General features: G+C 46.3%; 1 protein-coding gene across 3 annotated transcripts in view; it reads right to left on the bottom strand.

Annotated features, from left to right (window-relative positions):
• TNIK (TRAF2 and NCK interacting kinase) overlaps positions 1–23,590 on the bottom strand; it is a 116,527-nt gene that overhangs the window by 14,927 nt on the left and 78,010 nt on the right. For 2 of the 3 annotated variants that reach the window (XM_031554996.1, XM_031554995.1), the window contains 7 exons: positions 21,954–22,154; positions 17,132–17,296; positions 15,004–15,243; positions 12,631–12,737; positions 9,832–9,995; positions 8,447–8,544; positions 3,176–3,360 (listed from right to left, as the gene is read on the bottom strand). In XM_031554996.1, the coding sequence (XP_031410856.1) occupies positions 3,176–3,360; positions 8,447–8,544; positions 9,832–9,995; positions 12,631–12,737; positions 15,004–15,243; positions 17,132–17,296; positions 21,954–22,154 (1,160 nt within the window). The remainder of the gene's footprint in view (positions 1–3,175; positions 3,361–8,446; positions 8,545–9,831; positions 9,996–12,630; positions 12,738–15,003; positions 15,244–17,131; positions 17,297–21,953; positions 22,155–23,590) is intronic. The other variant, XM_031554997.1, reaches the window with a different exon arrangement.

The following is a 23,590-nucleotide window of genomic DNA, read 5'->3' as shown; positions in this document are numbered from 1 at the left end:
ACAGCATCAGGTCAGGAAGATGGATTACTCCCACTACTGTCAATTCGACTTGAGCAGTGCATGGGGGTACCCAACCCACCACAGGACAACTCTCACAAACATAGGGTGGATTTTGGCCATCTGCTTTGAACACCAGACCAGAAGCTTCATGCTACCAGGTCTGCGTTACACACCCCAGCTCCGCCTCGCAGCTTTCCACCATTATTCAGGTGAAGATGTAGCCCTAGCCCATGATTCAGCCCTGAAGGCATCAGAGAGGGAGACAGAAAATAATTACAGCTCCCTTGTGTTAGAAGACTCACTCTGAGAAAGAGAGCATCATCCTGAAGCTGTTACCACTCTGGCATGGAACATACCCTGTCATTTTCAGATGAGATTTCGAGATGCAAGAATAAATCTTGCAGTGACAGGCAGACCTGGCTGCGGTGCTCCTTCCAGAAAGCTGCTCTGCAGCTGGCAATACACCAGCATTAACGAGGGTGCCTCTGCCACTCAAGCTGACACTGCTAAGCATTAAGGCTTTGGCTCTCTCATTACTGCACCAAAACACTGCCTATCGGTGGCTGATGCTGAGCGAGGCACCTGGACCTCCAGCCCTCCCACACCTGGCCAAGTCTGACTCTGGGCAGATGTGCTCATGGTAAGGACACACTGACCCCACTCTGCCATGCCCTGGCTTTCTGTTGTAACCACGAGAGGCTGGTTCTAGCAGTAACACTAGGACAAATTGTCTGGAGGAGCAATTCACAGTGTGGGTTTGATATCAGTCCACTTCAGAGATTAACGGGCTGTTTAGTGCACCTCTTCTGTGCAGAAACATCATCAATCTCCTCCATGGGACACAGCTCTGAGATATGGAATGTTGGGAGCAGCTGAGTTTATTTTTGTGCTGGAAATTAACTCTCAAACATGTGAAATTTTAGGATTACCTCAGAGTGAATGTCACAGGCGGTGAGCTCCCACCACACCTTATGATTTCACATTACTAACAGACGAGCAGATTACATACAGTTCAAATACAACCATAAGCAAACGACAGAGCTCCTGGATTGCCCTGTGACAGCTGGTATGAAGGTGTTGCTGACACACCAGTTTCTCTGCATTTAAGAGCCACACACACCATCAGTTGTTTGCCATCAGTATGACTGCACTCTTTAGCACATCTTCACTCACATCACAACGCAACACAAGACATCATACAACAGCACACCGTGCTTCCCCAGCACTTCAGTTTGCACCTCCTTCCTACCCTTTGCACTTCAACACCACCAAAGAATGGGAAAATAACACGATTGCTCCACTTTCAGAAAAAAGAAAATTGAAAAGGAGGCTATGTCAATTTTGGCACCATGCTGTGAGTAGCCCCAAATTCCCAAATTTCAGCAGCATGCACTCTGTAGGTCGCTCTGCAAGAAACCCCTGGACCTGAGTGAGAGCTGGCAGGTATAGCCTAGAGAAGAGGGAGCTGGAGGGAACCACCACAGGCTTCAATACAGAAAAGGTATCTGCAGAGATGAAAGGAGTAAACTCCCTCCTGTATGCTAGAGAGAAAAGCAACGGGCTTAAACTGCATCAGGGGAGACTGGATAATGTTGGAATAAAGAGCAGCAAAGTACTCAAGAAGGATGTTCAAGGAAGTGGAGAAGGGATTAAAGATGGGTTATATGGAGATCATTCAGAAAGAGCAGGAAATGAGATGATCTCTCCCAGCCAACTAATGAAACATACCAAACACAGGAAAAATAAAGCTTGTATAGAAAAACAACCAACTACATCTGGATTGAACTCATGTTAACATTCCCTTTGAGAAATGAGTGCAAACCCAAGCATCCGCTTTCTTTCCCCCCCCACACAGCTGTGCAGCTGAGCCCCTAGATTCCTGCACAGCCTTACGTACAGAGCTGCTAATCTCTAGCTCACATGCCAAAGAGCACACCTGCCCAAGTTCAGACACAAGGGGCTTGCACGTCAACGCACACCCCCTGGGGCATGTCTGTGGATGGGACAGGGTGGACAGCCCTGGGCTGGGGTGGATTTGGGGCACTCATCTCACTGCCACGTCTGTCATCCCATACGCCCAGCTGCAAAGCATTTGGGGGCATTTTCATTCCTTGGGTTCAAACTTAAGGTGTTTTGAGAAAAGATGGCAGTATAGATTAACCGCTTCTGATTAAACTCTTCTGCATGCAGCCCTAAGCTCCCTTCGTAAACATGTGACTTCCCACCCAACATATTCAAGGCATCTCATTCCCTCCTGCCTTTCTCTGATGAACTCCACAAGTCTGACTTCTCTGCTTCTCCTGGAAGGAAGCTCCAACCCAGGAACATGAAATGGATCCCTCGTGTCTCCCTGCTGCTACTGGTCCAGTCAAGGGATGAAGTATGGTACATGCCCATTGATTAGTAACCCACCTCATTTAGCAGGAGGAATGGAAATTAATCCACTACCACGCTAACAGGCCCCTCAAGCCTTCCCACCATTCTGCTGTGAATTCAGAAGTGCAGGGAATCAAACCCCTGCTGCCATGACCTGGAACAGCAACACATTGGTGGAGGAGCCTCAGTGAACTCAGTCTGCACGAAGGCAGTTGTGTCTTGTGTATGCCAATGCTATGCTTCCCTCCTCGCTCATCTAGTGAAATATTCAAAAGGAGAAGTGTCTGACAACCTATAACAGGGACACAAATGCTCTATTATAGCCTGCTGACTTTTTACTTTCAGCATTTTAGCCTGTATGGGGACTGAGCCAACAAGAGAAATCAATGACAAAAATCACAGAACATTACGTGCTAATAATCCAAGCTCTAGTAAATGGCACTGGTCAGGCTACCAAATACTGTGCTTCATTATGGCTTGATCTGGAACAAGACCAGGCTGAAGAGCAGGCAGAGCATCAGGCAGGTCTGCAGGCAAGAACAGGCCTGGGATTGACTCGGAATACAAGTTCAGTGAACGCGCAGTTAGAAAATCCAGTTTTCTCCATTAAATGCCTCTAATTCAGATGAGGAAAAAGACACGTGTGAGCAAACCACCCTCTGAAACCATGATGCTGCTCCCAGTGCCAGCCACTGAACACCAGTGTGCTCTGATACGCCCCATACCACACAGCTACTGCTCCTCCAGAGAAAGGCACGCTGTAGTGCTACGATTTCCCCCAAAACAAAGAGCTTCTTACATAAGCCTTGGGATGTCACTGACAGGCACGGTCCCATCGTGCGTCTCATTTTCCCCATCTTCCTCCTCTTCTTCGCTGCTCTCTGACTCCTCGCTGGAGGAAGAGTAGTCTGTCACCTTCTTCAGAGGGCGATTGGTCTCCTCAATGCGCAGCTCCCTCAGTTCTTTGGCTAAGGCCGTCAGATCCTAAAGGGGATGGGGGCAACAAAACAGGAAATCGACAGCTATCACGTCTGAAGTGAGAAGAAGGTCACACAAACATCTCTTCAAAAGCCAATGCTAACAGCACGAGCAACGAGAAATAGCTTTACAGAGTCATTACAAACATGAGACGAACGAAAGACAATGTTTGTAGCATGTAGCATTTATTAAACAAAACAAAACTGATTTATGCTCACTGAAAAATCAATAGCCAACCTCTTCTTTTTCTGTTTGGAACGTGTATGTGCATATAGATACACACACTTATATGTATATACACGACAAAATTATATTTGTTGGAAAAGGTGATGTTCAGTCACCATCATAGTAAACTGGAAAACGTCATTTCAAAGATTGGCATGGAGAATTTCCCCTGCAGGGTTTTCTCTTCCTTCAAACTTCTCAAAGAGAGCCCAGAATTGTATTTATTCTGTAATAAATGCATTTGGGAAGGAAGCAATGACAGCGTCTTCCATGGAGTGGTGCAATCCCCAAGTCAAGAGCTGCTTCAGTGAGGAGTCTCGGCTGCCAGGCGGCTGCGAGTTGCGGTGCGGGGCGCCCAGGGGAGGTGCCCGGCTCAGCGCAGCGCCCTGTGCAGCCAGACTTCTGAGTCATTGCTCTGAGTCAGCCACACGACCAAAAAAAAAGAAAATAAAATTAAAAAAAAAAAAGAAATAAAATAGACAAATCGTTACAAGAAAAAATAAAACAAAAAATTACCTCAGCGGGAACCATTAAGCACTTTATGTGAGATGTGACAGCCTACAAGCTAGGGGAAAAAAAAAGACCTTGAAAGGAGAAAAAGATGGGAGCAGTCTCAAAACCTAGCAGTAATTTTTCAGTTTACCATGACTTTGATGAGGCCTCAGACCCGACAGTCATATCAAATAGACACCGCTATTTAAAAACAAGGAACATTGCAGGCACCGTGTAGAAAATAGACTTTTTGTTATCTTACATGCTTTTATAGCAATGCAGGGGGAAGCAGTAGGGCAAAAAAGCATGAGAGCTCTAATTAGAATGGGTTAGAGTACTCTGTTGCACAAAACATGCACATGACGAACAAAGCATCGCGATGGTCAGTCTTACCATTTCTCCCTATATTAGTGACCGAGGTAGCCATCAGTGCATTCGGTCAGAGATAAAGGATTAGGGAGAAAGAAACTCATTGAAAAATACTAAATTCCACAATCGTTTTATGGCCACATTCTCTCGTTACTGCGCGCCACACATTTCCAGTTTACCGTTCCAGCTGGGCGACTACAGCAATATTAATTACAGTTGCAAAGGGAGCTCTTAAAATCTATCCCGTCGACACGTGGAGAGGACGATGAAAAGCTTCTATGGCTGAGATGGAAACCCAGTTTGTTTTTAATCATATTTTGCAAGCAATTTGTACTTGTCCATTATAAAGGACATAACGAGCTCTGCTGTGCCATTAGACCCCACAGTGAAGCACTCGTAGCTTCAAGTGGAGCAATCATTTATCCCCCGTTCTACATACATCAAACAAAATGCTTTACTGACATTTAAATTTGCTCTCGAGCCCCGCTGAATTGGGTCTGGGGCAAAGAACAGCTCTCAGAACCAAACCCTGACACTGGTGATGGAGCACCACGGGAGGTGCCCACCTTTGGTGGCGGTGGGACAGCGGGCCGCACCCCTGCATTCTGCTCCCAGCTGTGCCCTGTCCTGGGCACCCATGGGGCCTGGGAACCCAGACTGGGTTCTGGCCGTGTGTGAGAACATCTCTGCTGTTGTGTTGGCTGTGCTGGCCATACCAAGCCCGGCTTGCCCTCTCTCTCCAGCACTGAAGTGGCAAGAGAAGAAAAGTGAGGAGGAATGGACATCTTCCGTGCAAACGTATTACTAAAACGCCTCATTTTACCTATGAGAAACTGCTCAGAAATTCAGTCCACACTAAAGTGTGTGGTGCTGGTTGGTAACTAGGGTTAAAGGTGTGCTTCAAAGCCCGCTGACATAGAGGAGAGACCCCCCAAGGACAACAGAGAGCTCTGCATCACACCCACAGATATCAGGACACGAAAAAAGCTAATGACAGAAATTAGGATCAACCTATGCAGCAGATACCCATAATGGGTGTTATATATCCTGCAAATCCAAACGCTCTCTGTAACTTTAAGGAAAGGCTCTTTCTCATGATTAAAGGGAGAACGTGGTATTTAAAGAGTTTATTTTTGATGCCAATATGTTTGGGATTGAAATACAGTCAAATCTGCAGTCATGACAACTAATTACTTTAATTAAGGCTGGAGCAGCTTCTACGACATTATTGTCTCAGTGAAAATTTCAACAGCTTAACAATGCTCTCTGTTTAGAGTACAAAGTATGCCCTTTGTTGAGCACTTTCCTTTGCTTCGGATTAAAGCTTTTTCCACTTTGGAATGGACTGTAAGAGAAGAGTGTGTAAGAGCCTCTTAAAATTGCAATCAGATCTGCTGCACTGTGGGAGTAGCACTAAGCCCTGCCCTATTACATGGATGGACCACGAAAACTGCTTCTTTGCACCTTCCACTGCTCAATGTGCACAGAGGCAGCTCCCTGCCTGCATGAGGGCAGCGCCTAGCCAGCTTGGTGGTGCACCCCAAATCCACCTGTGGGGCACCCCAGGCTGCACACAGAGCCTGATGTCCTCCAGGTGCCTCCTCCCAGAGCAGACCTTATCACCAAACAGGGTGGGATTGCTCAGAGCAAGGGCTGCACTCAGCAGCACCACAACACAAGTGCACTGCCCCAAACCAAGCTCACCACCTCTCCAAGGCTGAAAAGCCAGGGTGTGCTGAAACCTTTCTGTCAGGCTGACAAACGAACATACTCTTTGGTCATCATTAGGAGAGAGCCAAATATTTTTAAAATCAGCTTAATTCGTTCCTATTAACTAATTTGGAACTTTAATAGCAACAATACTCCCAGACAATACTATCAGATAACTCACAGTTCCCAGTTAGAGCTTTGCCTCGGGACGGTTAGTTCTTTGATGCTATCATGCTCTCTAGATAATGAGCACTTTGTAGGATTAAATGGCTTCTCTGAGTTGCCCTTGGACCAAAAAACATCTCACAATTAGAAATAAAGTGTTCTGTAGCTCCACATCTGTTTGAAATGTTATTATTGAAGGTGGCATAATATGTTAAGTTAGCAGTATCAGTACTCTTTAATTACTTTTAATTGCAAAGATGTCTTTAGATTTAATATTTGCTGGAATCAAGTCAGATTGGTTTCCAAAATCATACAGCTCGTTTAACTTGAATTTAGCATACTAACTATGCTGCCTTCCTCACACTGACTGACATGCTTTTTTCTCAAGAAAGCACCTCATTAAACATGAAGCACTGCTCATTTTTTATCCAGAAGAACAAGTTAACTAACCAGCACGCTCTCCTCCTCCATTTGTATTATTTTTCTATCAGCTTGAAAGCTGATCTGCCATCCACACAGGGTAGAACACATTCAAACCACTTTGCTAGTGATGCTCAGCACGGAGCAGGATCTGGCCCTCGCTTTATATGATGGAGCTGCTAGCAATGACCTGCTCATTTAACAGGGCATCACTGTCTCACACTCCCAACACTTTTCTTCCTTCCCTCTTCCCTTCCCTCCACCTTCTGTTATTTCTAAACACTCAGAAGAAAACCTCAATGCAGGAAGAATAAAGAAAGCACCCAAAACACTTCTCATGGGCTGGTGATGCCTGTGTCCCACCTACACTGCAGGGTGAGACTCCCAGCCAGTACAAAGCACGACAGCTCCCTCGCTCCCTCGATGCAGCCAATGGTCTGGTTTCTAACAGTGAATTATTCACCAGATTCACTGCTCTGTTTTCCTCTCCTTGCCAAGTGCCTTCGCTTGAATTGGGCCTAAACTGAATTTCAAATATAGCTCCATCTGCCCACTGAACTCAGCGGGCTCTGGCGGGCTGTAGCTGGGAGCAGAATCTGATGTGCGGCTCAGTCTGTCCGGATCCCCTCCACCGACACAAGGAAACTCTGTTCTTGGTCTCTATAAAAATGCAGAACAATGGTAGCAGGAGCTGCTGAGAGCATGAAGGTTCACACAGACCTGGCCTCCACTCACACCATCTGCCAGTGGGTTCCGCGCAGCCTGTGTGCAGGCAGGATGCACTGACAGCTCCATCCCCTCCCCGCAGGCAGGCTCGCTGCGCCCACCAACATCTCCAACCTGACCCAACACATGGCATTATCACCTTTTTGAATGGCAGCACCAAGAAAACCCGGTTTGATATTAAGCGCTAGCTAGGCAACCTCGCATTGGCATGACCCGCTGAGAAAAGATATCACTAACCTCATCTATAGCTTTCTTATAGCTCTGTGAGTAAGGGAAGATTAATCAGCATCAGAGGAAACAGATCGGGACAGGAAAAAGCCAGAGGAAGGGCAAGCAGGTTAGAAATAAAATTAGAATTGTTAGCTCAACGCTGTGGAGTGTAAAGAAAGAACAACATCAGCAAAACATTAATACATATTATAAAAGAGAAGCAGTAGAAATTCATTTTGTTATTAGGCTGACTCTGAAGTTTTAAAATACAAATGTCAACAACATGAAACCAAAAAGAAACACTTTGGATGAGATTTTGCTGGGCCTTTGCTAGCAGTAATGACACAGGAGTGTACAGAAAGCAGTACCCAGCTGGTTTTTGAGCTGTGAAGGCTGTCAGGGCCGCTCACTCAGCCTTCCCGAGCAGGAGCATCCCCTGGGCCGCTGCGGGGCACCATGCAGTACGGAACACAACAATGTGCCAGAGGCAGACACTGGGCCCAATCTAGCAAAGCGCTTAAGCATCTGCTTAGTTTGAAAACACAGGCTTAAGTGCTTTCCCCTAGACTTGGGTTCCTGATCAAACTCATGCACTCTCTTAAAGCATTCCAATCTCCCACAGGCTTTTGCCATACCGCCGCTTTCGAGTCTCTCAGCTGGAGGAGCAGTGGTATTAGCCTCTTTTTTGGGGTCCCCACAGCTGCACTACTGCACTGGCCGGACACCTGGCCAATCCGACTGGCAACATTCCTGCAGGGAATAAGTTAAGACTCACAGCGGGTCGGCTTGGTCGTGTCACATCTCGGTTGTCTTCCTGCTTGATCTTAGGGGGCTCGTGGGAGAGCACGGGGGAGCCTTCGGGTTTGACGTTTCCTGGGCAAAAGGGAAGCAAAGAGAGAGAGAAACTAAAACTCTGACAGGGATGCAAAGTGCACGCTGGCCAGGGCACTGCCTGCTGCACACACTGCTCCCAGCCCTGTGCCATCCCTGTGGGCACAGGGGAGCTTCATCATCCTCCTGCTTGCACAAGGGCACTGCAGCCCCTCCTGAGCAATTGCCTGTTACGAGCAGGAAAACCATGGTAAAACTAGAGAAGGACATCTCAAGCCCGGATCTCCCGCTACTGGGCACTTCCTACTCAACTAATGAAGTCTCCTTGTCTTGCTTCTGTTGTCTCAAAAAATCCCCCTGCTCCTCTCTGTCTGGCTGTTGCTGCAATAAGACTTCTTCCATCAGCAACAGAATTAAAGCCCAGCTCAGGCTCCATGCACAGGCTGCTCTCAGCACTGCTGCCTTTCTTCTTGCTACCAAAGAAACAAATTCATTCCGCAAAAGACAAGGCATGTGATAAATTAAAAGCTCTGCAGCACCTGACACTGCTAGGATATTATTCGTCACAGGATTCCTCATTAGCAAAAACTAAAACAAACAGAAAAGGACAATCAGTGATAAATTACTTTTACTGACTACCTAGAGAAGTGATTATTTCAACAAAAGACATGTCATCTTACAGTCAGGTCATAAAAAATTCAAAGCATGGATGCAACATTTGTTTTAATGCTCCTCAGTTCTGTGGATTTATATTCCAGAGCTGTGACAAAAATGCAGATAAATGGGCTGTCTGTGCTGTAGCAACTCCTAGTGAGATTAAATGGGAGAGGAGAAGATCTTTAAGAATGGCTCCATGATGATAGGAAACAATTCAACTAGAAACATAAACCCAGTGTAAACACAGTTCCTTTCTGAAAGCATTTTAGGGAAAGCAGCTTCCAGGCTGATTTATTCCTCTGCTCCCACCTCACTCTTTGCATGAAGATGAAGATCAAAACCAAAGAAAGATACACCCGTGCAATGTGGAAACGCATTTCCAAGAAACTGGCATGATGTGAACTTGGGTCAGTGAAGAGAGAAAACCAGAACTCATTTTTTTTTTCATCTTACAGCACAAAAGTTGTCTCCTTTTACACCAATTACTCATCAATGCAGTACTTTGGTAGAGCAAGGCAGCACCGTGCTGCCATCAGCATGCAGCAGTGCCTTCAGCAGCGTCCAGGCAGAAGGCAGTGCTGGCATCTCCGTTTACAAGTTAGTCAAAGTACATCAGAAATGAGGAATCCTTTGATTTTTTTAAGGGACATCTGACAGAAAAAGCCACCTCACCTCTGACTCTGTTGCGCTCGCTGGAGCCAGCCTGGGAGCCCGGCTGGGAGCCGCCCTGGGAGCTGGGCTGGGAGCTGGGTGTGCTGGAGCTGGAGGAGCTGCCACTGTTGGTCCTCTGCAGAGGGCTCTCAATGATGGGCTCCGTCCTCCTCAGGTCTGGATTGCTGTGGGAGCACAAACAAGACTGCATCAGGGAGGCCACCTGGGAGCCATCCCCAGCTGCCAGACAGTTGCATGGTCAGAAGATAGTTTTTCTGCTGGAGAAGAAGCAGAACTACTGATCCTCTAAGCCTACTGAAATCCATGGCAGCTTGAGAGACAGCAGAACAAGGGACCCAACACCTTTACAGACTGAATCACTGAATCACAGCCATGAAGAAACAAACATCTAGAGCAGTTTTATATTCTCACAAAAAATTCAAAGCCGCTTTGCTTCAAACTCCTCTTGAGCCCATACAAGTGCAATGCTGGAGCTACCTGAATTAACTACCAATATCCAGAATAAAAGCAGGAATTTGCAAATGGCTGCTAGACAGCTATTTTTTTCTGAAGCAAGTATCTCAAATTTGCAACAAGGCTGCAGATCACTTTTGCCACTTAGGCACACTTCAGGAGTTTGATGGCTTCACTTCACACTTGCACAAGTTACCCACTTCAAGCATTTTCTTCCTTGATTTCTTTCCCCCCTGTGCACATATAGAAGTCTTGAAGAAAATGCCTCCTCGTCACACAGTGACTAATATCTCTCATGGTATCAGGAGCCTTTAGGAAACTTAACTCTTACTTGGCACTGAGTTGACAAGTTTGTGCAGTTATGCAATTCGTTTTTATGTAATATTTCTGTTAAATGCTCTTATTATTCAAAGTCTCGTTAAAAATGTACAGAAAGTTTTCTCCACTGAGTTCACTTACGACCTCGTGGACATACAAATCCCACTGTACTGCTGCCATGCTGTGCAATGCAGCTGCACTCAGAGCTCTGAACATGAAGAACAAAGCACGCAGTGTGTGCACACTGCATCACTCAGAGCTTTCAGAGAATGACCAGCACGGTGCAAAATTGTTGGACTGTGCAAAGCCATCACTGGGTTGCTGGCAGAATCGTTTGGACATTGTTTAGCATGAACAGTATATAAAATCACTGCCTGTCATTTTGTATCGACACAGGCATGCATTATAGTGAGCAGAGCAAGAGCATATCCCTCTGTGCCTGGAAATGCCCCCCAGTTGTTGCAATAGAGTAACAAAGAACAGAAAGCAGATTTTTACAGCATTTACGTAGGAAGGTAATTAAGGAATTAAGAGCAAACAGAAGAGGTGTTTAGAAAGGAAAATTAGAGAAATGGTACTTTACTGCGAGAGAAATGAAATGTGAAATCATTTCACTGAACACTTAGTTTAATGGACAGGGCAGCATCCTAATCACTTTCAATTTTCATCAAACTGATGTCTTCCAGCTCATGCTGTACAGCTGGCATATCCTCAGCTCAATTAACTCATGAGATGGACTTGCAAACTTTGGCAATCAGTGGCAACCTGCACCCACCAGGACTGGGATGGGGGGACTGTGGGAACACGAGGTGACCTTCAGCTTGACTTCTGCAATCTCAAACTTATTTTTCCCTTCAATGCCATCACATAATAGGACTACTCAATCCAACATAACACCAGATTTTACGCTGTCCTTCAGGCAGCTTATTAAAAGAACAACGTTCTCAAGAAAACAAAATGCTTCAGCCTTGAGCAATAAACATGAATATCCATGATATGAATGCTTTATTAATTTAAGAATAGAACAACAAAAAAGATACTTTCTCCTTCTGCTACCCCTGAAAGCTACTTGAGGCTGCTGCTGGCAGGCTTGCTGATACACAATGCAGACTTTGAGCTCCATCATGCAAGGCTACATACAACACACTTATCCTGTTCAAGGTTTACAGATCTGCCCACAATGCTCTGCAAATCAGAGCCAAGTTTTTCCACGATTAAGCTATGTTTTTTCAGTCCCATTCTGAGAAGAGCCTGTTAACTGCTCTGCTCATTAAACATGTTCAGGGATGGCTCTTCAGTGGATTTCCCTATCCTTCCTCAGTGCTGGGAGAGTGACCCTCCAGAATGCACTCCACAACATATCTGAGCTAAATGTGGTAAGAGAAGTGGGGAAGAAGCTTCAGAGTCTTCTCTGTCCTTCTCAGTGACATTTCAATGTCATGGGCATGGGCATCCCAGAAAGCCAAATGGAATTTATTCCTTGACCTATGCCCGAAGGTCCAGCTCTCAACAAAAAGTATTACTGCTCGTTCCTTGGTCACATTCCTCAGTCATTATTTGTAAAAAGCTGATGAGTAGGAAATTTATGGTATGTATTACTGTGATCTCCCCACTGGCTTACAACTACATGGGCTCCTTTGTAGGCAAGAAGTGATGCCTGGACAGCCCAAATCTTCTTCAACTCAAAGAGAATGGTCAAACTTCAAAGCAACAGACACAGCATCCAGATACAAACCCTACAGTGCCGAGGAACATCTTACAGTTAGCTAAAAGGGAGAAAAACCCATGGGAATCTTACGCACGCACAGCTTTTAACACAAAACACTGATGGAAACCTTGCCCACCACAGCTGTAACAAAAACATTGCAAAACTCTTGCTTTCTGCTAGCTGGCCAAAGGAAAGCTGAAGCCCAGCAAGGATGCAGGCATCCTACCAGCCCAGGGGGACCTGCTTGGGCTTTCAGCCAGGTGACTGCAGGAAGAAGCAGCACAGGATCACCACTGTCTGTCACATGGTGCTGACCATACCTTGCCCGGATGGGCTGGGAGCCCAGCCTGGGTCCTAGGGCACTGCCATTGCCTGGGGAGTTCTTCCTTGCCAGCGCCGGGGATATGGAAGTGGTTCGCTGAGGCACCTGGGAAAGAAGGGAGACATTCATCACCAACCAAGGCCAGGGCAGGCTGCTGCTCACGCATCCGAGAGACCGGCCTTCGACATTTCCATAAGACCTGATTTATATCTGATTTCCCACTGGTGCAGTATTCACAGCAATTATAAACTATCAAGCTCTCAGCTCTGACCAGGCACAGCTTGAGCCAGAAGGGAGGTGCTGAGGAGCAGCACACTGCAGCCCTGCTGCCCCACTAAGTGCCTTCTCCAGAGGCTGAATGCATGCATGCACATAGAGATGGTCTACACCTAACAAAACCCAGATGTCACTTTGAAGGTAAAATTCAGACTTAAGCATTTTGGCACTCACAGTGGGGAATTTAGAGGCTCTAGTTCAGATGTAACACATGCCAGCAGGGAGAAAATGTCGACTGGTGGACAAATGAGAATTGGTAGCAGAAGGATCCAAACAGAGCCATCTAAGGCTCTCACTCCAACCAGGCGGCCCCTTCTGCCAAGCCAAGCCCGCTGGCTGCCAGGCGCTCGAGGCACGACGGCTCATGGCAAACACAGCCTCTGGAAACCCCAACACAGCCTAGGTTTGGTACAGCTCCTAACCCCAGACACGAAGGCCAGGCCACCAATCCCCACACCTGGGAGCTCAGACATCGCTGTGGCATCGCATGGAGTCACCCAGGTGCTAGAGGCCAGCAAGGAGGGGCACAGCAATACTCACCAGCTACTGGCAAGGCCAAGGGCTCAGCAAAAAGAATTAAGGATTTTTATGGAGAACAGACACACAGTTATGTTAGACAAGCTAAAAAGACTTAGGGAGAGAGAGCTCTGTATGCTGCAGCACAACCAGCTACAACACATCCCATTAGAAAGCCACCTCTGCTCTGGACAGGTTACTCGGCAGTCAGGGCCGTGCAGCTTCTGTTACCTTCCTCTGAAGCATCCAGTCACAAACACTGGCAGAAACAAGACCCTGGACCACAGAGGCTGCCGGCCCCATCTCACGTGGCAATCCTTTTGTTCCCGGTGAGAAACACACCAAAGTGATTTCAGTCAGTAAAACGTGAAGCCAGACTCCTTGCGAGTATGACTGGCAATGTGACAGCCCCAAGTGCGAAATACCACTCCGCCTGGAGACCTTTCCACAGTCCCTACCTTCTCATCTCAGGGGAGATACACCGCGTGGTGTCCAAAACCAACCCCCTTCCACAGACCCCCTCAGCAGTGCGTTACTGCGATGAGAAGAGACGCTGTTCTGAGAAGTCTGAAGGCGAAAGCAGCACCACACGCTGCTGTTTCCAATCTAGCCACTCTCAAACTGCAAGGGACTTTTAGAAATTGGGTTAAGAACGTTAGTTACCCTTCTGCACTACTGAGGAGCAAGGCATGAGAAAACTGGAGCCGCTGGCTTGCTTTTCCTTTTGTCTCAGCACTGATGCACCTTATCCCTTGCTAGTACACAAAGCAGGAATGGTATTACCACCATACAACACACTGCCATAAATCCCTTGCACAGAGGCTTACCTGGTATCTGGTCTTTTGATGGAAGCCACTTGCTTGTTACTATACAGAAAAACTGCCTCTCAATCACAAATACTATCTGCCTCACTGTCGCTTATCAATTTGTAATAATTTTTTCCTCTCAAAAAATCCTCCAGGCTAAGAGCTGATTAACTATAAGGGGAATTCTAACTGCCAAGTTGCAATTCATTCAAAATGAAGGTGTATAAACAATGCAATTGAAAAACTGAGCCAGAAGACTCTTAATTAAAGAGGTACTGCCAGATACTGCCATCATGTCAATGAAGGTACAGAGCTGCTGGAGCCCTTACAAGTCTTCCATCAAATATTGATTGCAACAGGAGGCACAATGCTGGACCAAAAGGACCCTTCTTATTGAGCATGACAAATTTTATGATCCTATAATTCTATTTAAACAGAAGGTTGCTTTTTTTTTTTTTCTTAGGGCAAGGAGAAATTGATTTGTTTTGGCCTTGGTCCGGGCTCGAGAACTTTCTTTGCTGGAGGGCAATGCTATTTTGCAGTGCTGTGCGTGCACCCAAAAGCAGCTCCCAACGTCTCTGCAGCTCATGCAAAATCTGCAGGGTCAATCCTTGCTGCAGACCCACAGGGGTGAGCTTGGCCAGAGGTGCTGAGCACAGCGCCAAAGCGCAGCTCCACTGGCTGGCAAAGAGGACTGGTGTCAGCCCAGTCCTGCAGGGACCAGCTCTGGGATGGCTCTCTGATGTGCTGAAAGCGAGGAGCAATAGTGTTACCTTTGGTGGAATGTCTTCCTCCTGCCGTAACCAAGAACTTCGGTCAAACTTTTCAATGCGAGGGGGCAGAGGAGGGTTTTCTGAGGTGGGGTCCGAGTTCTGCCTTGGCATCTCAGTGCGGTGAGAGGTCACCGTCAGAGCCTCCTGAAACCCAGCCATCCCCTTTGCAGGCTGTTCATGCAGTGACTGAGACCCAGACAAGGAGCTTCCTTGGGATTTCACAGTGACCAGATGTGGAATCTAAGCACCAAGTCAAAACAGAACTATCAGTACAAAATGGAAAAAAAAAGCGGATCAAAAAGAGAAAAATCAAAAATGCGATTTTTAGGAAAAAAAAAATTGATTAGCACTTTGGATGCACTAAAAAAGCCCCCTTGGTTTGAGATCAGCACTGCCTTGGTTTCAGGAACTTCTGATTTACATCACTTCAATGCAAGAACCGTTAAAAATCATGCTTAGCGTTTGGAAATGGGGAAATGCCGCAGTCAGAGCCACGTCTCAGCTCTGCACAGGCAGTGGGACACGGCATTTACTCACAGCAGCACTGAAGGAGTGCAGGCAGGGCGCCTCGGGCAGCTCACACACATGAAACAAGGCCATGCACGCCTTGGGCTGCACCCACCGTAAGCCCAATGTCAAGCTCCTACACCTGGTAACTAGGGTTGTGCTGATGATATTTGGCATGGAATTTCCTTATTAAGAATAATAATTAAAAAAGAGAAACAATAGGAAATAATAGTTACAAAAAAAAAAAAAGCTTGAGGAATTCCGAGGCATAAATGGCTTAAAAATAAATCTTGAGGCATGAGTTTCTGTAAGGCTACAAATCCCATCCCTTAGATCAGATCTACAGATCTAAGGCTTATGAGTGAATGAAAGGAATGCTGACATCTGGTTTGGAAAATCAGAAACATTCACAGCATTTGAGTTTATGAAATCAGAGCTTCTTCCCAGAACCCTGTGATATCTACAATGACCTTTTCCTTGCTACAGCAGATTTGTAATTAGTATTTCAGGGTAAGCGTGACATTTTTACATACATGCCTATTTATGCATGGACATGCATGCACATGTGCACAGACACACGTATTTACATGGATTTCTGAGTTTCAAGCAGCTTTTTCACTGCTATTTTATTGTCAAACAAAAGCCTTTATACCTGTTGACAATATTGGTCACGAAAAAAATCCCTGAAAAATATTTCCAGGCTTGAAATTAGGAAATGTTTGGTTAATCAGAAACATTACTGAGAAGTCTGCAAAGTGGAGTTTTACCCACTTCCCAATGTCTATGATGCATACAGCATGCATATTCATTGGAGAAGAAAGAGCTTTCCATTTAAGGGCTTTCCAGCATGTGTTTTGCTTGAAGTAGCTGCTGTACTACTGAATTACAGGAGCACATACTCCACGTAGATGGCCCTTTATTTCCACATTTTCCCATAGAAAGCCCACCTGAATGTGGAGGAAAGGCTCTGTACTCCCTGAAATGAGCCTGCTCACGTCTGCACACCTGTGGGGGCACTTCCCGTGGCCAACCCAGAGCAAGCACTGATGCTCCAACTTGCTGCAGAAGCCTACTAACAGACCTTGCAACTAGGGTAACTTAAAAGCACAATTCTCCTCCACTGTAATGGTCATGGTGATCTATGCCTTCTCCAGATGCGTTTGTGACTGATGTTAACTCAATGGAAAAAAGAAACAAAACCCCCGAACTGAAGTGACAAAGAAAGTAAAACCTCCTTCTGATGATGCCCAGCATCAAAGTGCCCTGGGTTTTTGTACCAAGCACTGTGGTTTCAGTCCTTTAATAAAACAGATTCAAAGAGGAAGAGAGCGACTGCTGCACTGGATCAGACCAGCAGTTCCTCTCAGTCCTCCAGCTTGTTTCTGGCAGTAACCAGGACCTGATGCTTCAAAGGAAGGTATTAACCAGCGTGATGTTTCTAACGCATGAAGGTGACGAGGATCAACTCATGAATGCAGATGCTGCTCTACCTCACAAATACGCTTCGGGCTAAGACATCACAGAGCAAGACACTATTTTAATACTACTTTTCCTTTTACCTGATCGGCACCCCTGGCATCCTGGGTGCTGTATGGGCACCAGTGAGGGGAAGCTCCATTACCTGCGGGTCCACGGGTCTGAGCAGGGGTGGGGTCCGCGCCGGCTGCACACTGCTAATACTAAAGGACTCTGAGCGAGGAGGCAGGTTGGGATCTGAAATCCTGTTGGCCACCTTGTGTGGCATCGCCGGCGAGCTCTGTCGGTTGAGTCGGGAGCGCTCCTCCACCTGCAGTAGGAGGGGTGAGACTGACTGGTTATTTGATGAATTGTGGTTGCTCGGTTTATGTGAAAAACTCAACTTTGATTTGAAGAAATGGTTGTACTGGGTTTTTATATGGGCACAGACTGGGGTCCCCGTGGTCCTGCTACATTCACCTGAAGCTGAACACAGCTCAGCTCCGACAACCTGCTGCTGCAGGCAAGCAATACCATCAGGAAACCTAAAAGGAACCTCCAGCTTCTAAAAGGTAAGGAAGTTCCATAAAGGGCCATTTTAAACTGAAAGCTGAGGTATGCAAATCTATAGGAAGCTCTTTACTCTTTAGATATATCTGGGTATTGTACGATTAGGGGACTCCTGATACCCAGCAGATTGTGCAAATAATGCATTTTAAAGACTCCAAAATGACTATTTGTATTTCATGTGCATAATTCATTTCTGAGCGTGAAATGGAAAATTAAAGCTCCAGGACGAGGCAGCATGCCTCAGAAAAGTGCTTCCACATTTGTTTCTTATTTCTTCTTCAATGTATCTGCAAGCCAGGGGACCCTTCTCTTTCACTACTATGAGCACCATGAGGACCGCTGCTGTTTGATCTGAATAAAAGAATAAACATGGCAGCCAGAAAATGGCTGGCTTTGATCTGAATTTACTGAGTCTGGCATCTTGTCATGTAGAGAAGGAAAAAACCCTCCATTACAGATACAGAAATAAAAACAAAGCCCAGTGCTCTCAGCAAATCTTGATGGAAACACAATGTCTTCAGGTAGCCCAGATAAGTGTGCGATCTGGGTAATGCCACAATTAGACCATATGCATTGATATTCATACACTGTACACTATGAAGAATTTTTGATTCCTCAACCAGAGATCTGATGTATAGTTTCATTTACATGTCATTAATGTGTTAAATACCCTTAGCATGTCTTAATTATCTTTGTTACAATGTCATGTTGAAAAGCGACTCATAGAGCAAGTTAGCTTGGAAAGAACCACAGCTCTGCTCTAAGCAAATATTCATGAAGCAAAAAGGAGAATTCTATATTGATAACATGAATCTTTTCCTCTTTCAAAGGAGAAGAAAGAGTAAAATTCAGGTAAAAGGTGTTATAGATGCTTTCTTTTCTAGCTCTCTGGGACCAGCTGGGCCATGGCAGTGTCCCAAGAGGACATCACAGCTTCCCCCAGGCACTGCCCATCTACGGTCAGAGGCTGGGCACAGCTCAGTTCAGAGATGCCCATGGGAGCAGACATAAGGACAGACAGCAGAGTAGAGTGGAAAGGAGAACTTCCTCTGAACAAGGGAGCAGCAGCATGAATGCTGGGCTGAAGGCTCAGTCCAGCAATCTGCTTATCAGCCAATCTTGGCACAAACAACAACAGCTGAAGACAGTGCCATTGGTATGTCCTCTGGCTGCTTGCAGGAGCTCTCCAGCAGAATGCCAAGCCATAATGTGTGGCTGATTTTGGAGGACTTCAAAGCTTGTGTGGGGGAGAAGGCAGGAGAGAAATGAAATGGAGATGACTGTGTACCGGGGAGGAGAAAGGCACTTGGTTTTCCCACTGCCAAGCCTCCTTGACAGCACTTTGTTTCACTAGCTCAGCGGATGAAGCTCTTGGGACTCTCCAGTCGTGTTGTATGGAGCTTTATCAGCTTCATCATCAAGCAGAGGGAGAAAAAAGCATCGTTCTGCAGTGCTGAGCTCTGTAGGAATTCATCATCGCTCCAGTTCCAGCTATCCCCTGTATAACTCAAGATCCTCCCCCTAGTAGCTGTTGTGCAGGCCTCAGTGGAAGCTGTTGCTTTAACATGCAGCTTCAAAGCATGAGAAGAACAAAAGCCACAGGGACAGATGGAGGAGCTCAGCCATGCTGGCTTGCTGCAGAAAACAGCCTGGCTTGTGCTGGGCTCCTAAAGACTGTGTGGTGGGAAAGCAATGCAGGGCCAGGCCACTGCTTGGAAAATGTCTGACTGAACGTGTCCCCCTCGTGCATGGTCATCATGGCATGTATTGGCCCAAACCTGCCCTTCAGCTGAACATGCTGCAAGTAGTCTGTCACTGAGAAATTAGCTATCTGCATCATTCTGACCAGCAACTGCTTGCCCGTAACAGAACAGTCAGTAATGGAGACAGATGCTAATTACAGTAACACTGCTTACAGTGCTGATATGATGTCTCTGGCTGGATCATCAGAGGGTCCCAACATGATGTCTGAAATGGCCCAGCTAGTCCTTAATTACAAGAGATCTGTGTGGGTAAGCAGGCCAGGCCTGGGACAGAACTCAAGCTACATCCCAAGTTAACTTCCAGTGGATAATCCTTCACACCTGCAGGAAGAAGGGATGACAGCAGATGAGGATATGCATCCATGCATGGCAGTGAAGACTACTTGATCAGACTATTTTGTATGGCACAAAAAGAAGAATCTCTTGGATGTGCTGTGGATAAATAATTATATGAGAGAGAAATAGGAAAAATGGATGGGTCCATGGCAAGAGAACTCAGATGTGGTGACCAGACTCCTGAGAGAGAAGACTTGAGAAGAAAGATCATAAAAACAAGATCATCAGTGAATATCCCAACAGGCTCCCTGGAGCCTCCAGAAATCACACACTGAGCACTCCTGGCACAGGGAACAGCTTGCAGACTCCTTCTTGAACCTCTCCCATCCAAACAACCTGACATGAAGAACACTTGCTGGCCATTTAAAGGGTGACATCCCACCTGCTGCAAAGCCTCTAGTAAGTTGTGCCAAGGCTGCTACCACTGCCTGTGTGTCCACCTGGATTCATACCGCTCAGGGTGGTCAGACTGGCAGAAATACAAGCAGAGAGAAATGACATTGAAGAAGCCTGCCTTGATGTGGTGGTTTGCTGTATAGGTATACAGATGAGATTGCCTGTGTCCAGACTTGTCTTGTCCCTGTTCCAATAGGAAACCAAATATTTCCATTACATTAGCACATATGGATTGGGTACTAGAACAGCTCAACTACAGCAGCCACCATGGTACGCAGGTATCAGCACAAGATGGACTTGAGTACAGGCAGTAAGAAAGGTACTTCAATACAAACAGCAAAGTAGCTTAACTGTGCTAAAACTGGGAGCATATGAAGTAGATAAAACAGGGTATGGAGGACAGAGGAGTAGTTTTGGGAAGTTCCCAAGGGTGCACTACAAGGCAGTACACCAAACTACTGTTCCCAAGAGCCCAAAGATGGCACAATCATTCCTTTGAGCATTTCACTGAAACTGGACAGAATGACAAAGGTAAAGAACAAATGGTTTGGACAGCTAATTGGTGGAAGCTGGAGATGTTCCAGCACAACGGGAAGCCTTGTCTTTCCTATGATTTCAGCAAAGGCACTTTCTACCATTCCTATTTGCATTGTAGTTCCCAATGCCCCACTTCAAGTGATGACATCAAAACAACAATTCACTCACAGAATAAAAGAAATGGGCCTTGGTGTTTGAAATCGAAAGCCAAACCCAACACTTTTCTTCTTCATCATAGAAAAAGATTCCTCTTCATAAATCTTTGTAATAGTTTCAATGACAGTGCCAGAGGTACACTTCAGTAATGTTCTAAACGATTTATGTAAATCTAGGCAAAGAAAGAGTTTATTCTCTTTTTCCTGCCTACTACTTACTCTTAACACTACTGGGGATGAAGAAGATCCCCTGCTTTGCAGAAAGCTGCAGAAGCACCACCAAGGTGGAAGTCTCTCCTGCCAGAGGCAGTTTGGTGCTGTGCTGTATGGCACATCTGGCCTTAGGCAGGAATGTCTTGACCACCTACCAAATCCCTTCTTCCACATGAAAGGCTACAGAATAATCCTGCAAGTCTGTGAAAATATGTTTGGTTGCCATCAAAAGACTCTGAATATTGAATCAGAAGGGAATGAAGAAGAAACAAAGGGAGTATAAAGAAGAGAAAAGAGTTCTCAAAACCCCATTAACTCCGCCAAGACCAAAGAGTGCCAGACTTTTGGCAGCACAGCAGTGGCCCTGCTCAGTAGGAAGAATGGGTGAATTATTAATCGACCTTTTTGTGGAGGAGGAGAGTTACAAAATTAAACCAACTAAACCCAAAGAATTTTAGAAAAATTAAAAACAAGAGTGGGCACCCGTCTTAATGGAGCCACCACAAAGAGATTAAGGAGAAAGAAAATGTTCGCGTGTGATTCTGACACTGCACTGCAGACAATGCACGTCTTCATCTTTTCAAGACGATTCAGTCAGGCAATAATTAATATTCAAGATCTCACAATGGTTATAACAATTCTGTCTTTTTGATGGGGAGAAAATCAGCAATGTGGCTTCTATTCCTGAAAATCACAAAAGAAGAGCAATCCCTAGAGATAAAGCCCTCAGCATGGGAGAAAAAGCTGTCTGTTCTCTGATTATGGGAAGCTGAATTAGCACTCTGAGTGCACCCACAACCACCTCTCAGCACTGGCCAGCAGCTGCCCCTTCTCAGGCAAACACAGAAGCTACAACAGTTGCCCAGGCTCCTTGCTGGCACGTAGCCGTGCACTATGGCTGAATCCCTCAAGGAGATTTCGTCTCCTTGCACACGCTCATGGAAAAATCTCTTACCCAGCACAGTGCTGGGTAAGAATCCAACTGCAAGCATGACACGCACTCTCCACTCATGCCTACCTCCTTGGCCCACGCTGGTTTCTCACTGGCATTTATCCCTTCTTTGTAATGGTAGAGCGGTTTCTTCTCCGCTGGTCTCTGGTCCTGCCGCTGCTGCTGCTGCTGCTGCTGCAGGGACACCAGGTAGTCCCGCTCCTGTTGGAGCTGCCTCTGCAGCCGCTCTGCTTGCCTCTGCTCCTCCAGCTGCTTGCGCTTATACTCCTACCCAGAAGAAAGCACAGTGACACGGCTGCACGGTGCCCAGCGAGCATGTCGATGCGGGACAGCAAAGTGCAGCTTTATCTTTTGGGTAGAAAGCTGGGCCCAAGCATCTGAAAAGCTGTTTTCTTGCAAAGCCCTATAAATCCAAAGACTCTGGAGTGTGGGCTGTAAAGCACCCCGGAGAAGAGACAGTTCAGAGGACACAGCCAACAAATCCGGAGTTTTAAACCCTGCACTGGATTTTGCATTTAGTAGATCTCTCTGCCTCCATTTTCTACATGGGAACAGAAAGTGGCAGTGCTGCATCACCAGAAAAACCCTGCACAACCTGCTGATGGCTCCAACATCTACACAAAACCTGTGCAACTCTGCCAAACAGCAGCCTGACCAGGGACCTGGGCAACCTCCTCCAGCAGGGTCAGGTGCTGCTCATGGGTCACCCAAGTCCCTTGGTGGCTGCAGTGCTCATCAGAGAAGGTGGGAGGCACCTCAGAGATTGCAGCTTTTGACAACCTACAGCTGTGCCTTGAGGCACAGGGAAAGTTGGTCTGCAGAGGCACAGAGTGCCAAGCTGCTGGGGGAGGCTTCCAATCTACGTCGGAAACATGAGGTCAGCATGGACATCCCTCTGCCAATCCCAAACAGAAGCCAATTAGATAAAATAACTTGCTCACAGGGCTTATAAATTACCATTGATTTTGCCCAGATTTTTCTGGATGAGGAGAACAAAGGATCAATGCAATGAGGTGCCAAACACCATTAGTTCATAAAAACCCCAGCCAAAGCTGAGTCTGTGGAGCACTTTGTAGGACTAATTTATTGTTGGTGTCAATGGCAGCACAGCAGAGCCAACAGTATGATCTTCCTGAATCCCTACAGCTCTGTAAGGTTTAATGACTAAATCATTAACAACTTTTGAGAAGGCCTTTTTAAAAAGCACAGGCTTGTGTGAGGGTTTTGCTTTTCCCTAAGTAAATTCAATAGGGGGACAAATAATAATCCGTATAGATTAAAAGTAAACACAGAGAGAGTATAACAGCTAAAGGCATTTTGAAAGAATTGTTCCAAGAAATAATTAAACAACAAAAAAAGAAAATGTCACGAGAGGGACTGCACGGTGTTCCTGCGAGGGAATTAAGATAGAAGCATTCACACAAAACATTAAAACCCACATCACAGCGTGGGTTTGCCCAGTGCAGTTATGTTACAGCTCCATCATACTCCAGCATGCTGCTAACAGCCATAAACGTGGTGGGGAAACAAATAGGGCCATGCTGCATCCAGACCTGCTCCTCTGAGGGAGGCCAAAGGCATGGGGGACACGGGGAGCTTGGCATGCTGGTGTGGGGCTGGAGGGGTGGTTGTATGCTCGTCACAGCTTGCTGGTCCACGCCTCAGCATGGTGGGAGGCATGCAGGGGGTGTGAGTGCATGCGG

Source organism: Meleagris gallopavo, chromosome 11 (assembly GCF_000146605.3).
Source record: "Meleagris gallopavo isolate NT-WF06-2002-E0010 breed Aviagen turkey brand Nicholas breeding stock chromosome 11, Turkey_5.1, whole genome shotgun sequence".
Taxonomy (NCBI): domain Eukaryota; kingdom Metazoa; phylum Chordata; class Aves; order Galliformes; family Phasianidae; genus Meleagris; species Meleagris gallopavo.
This window is presented reverse-complemented; position numbering and strand designations above follow the sequence as displayed.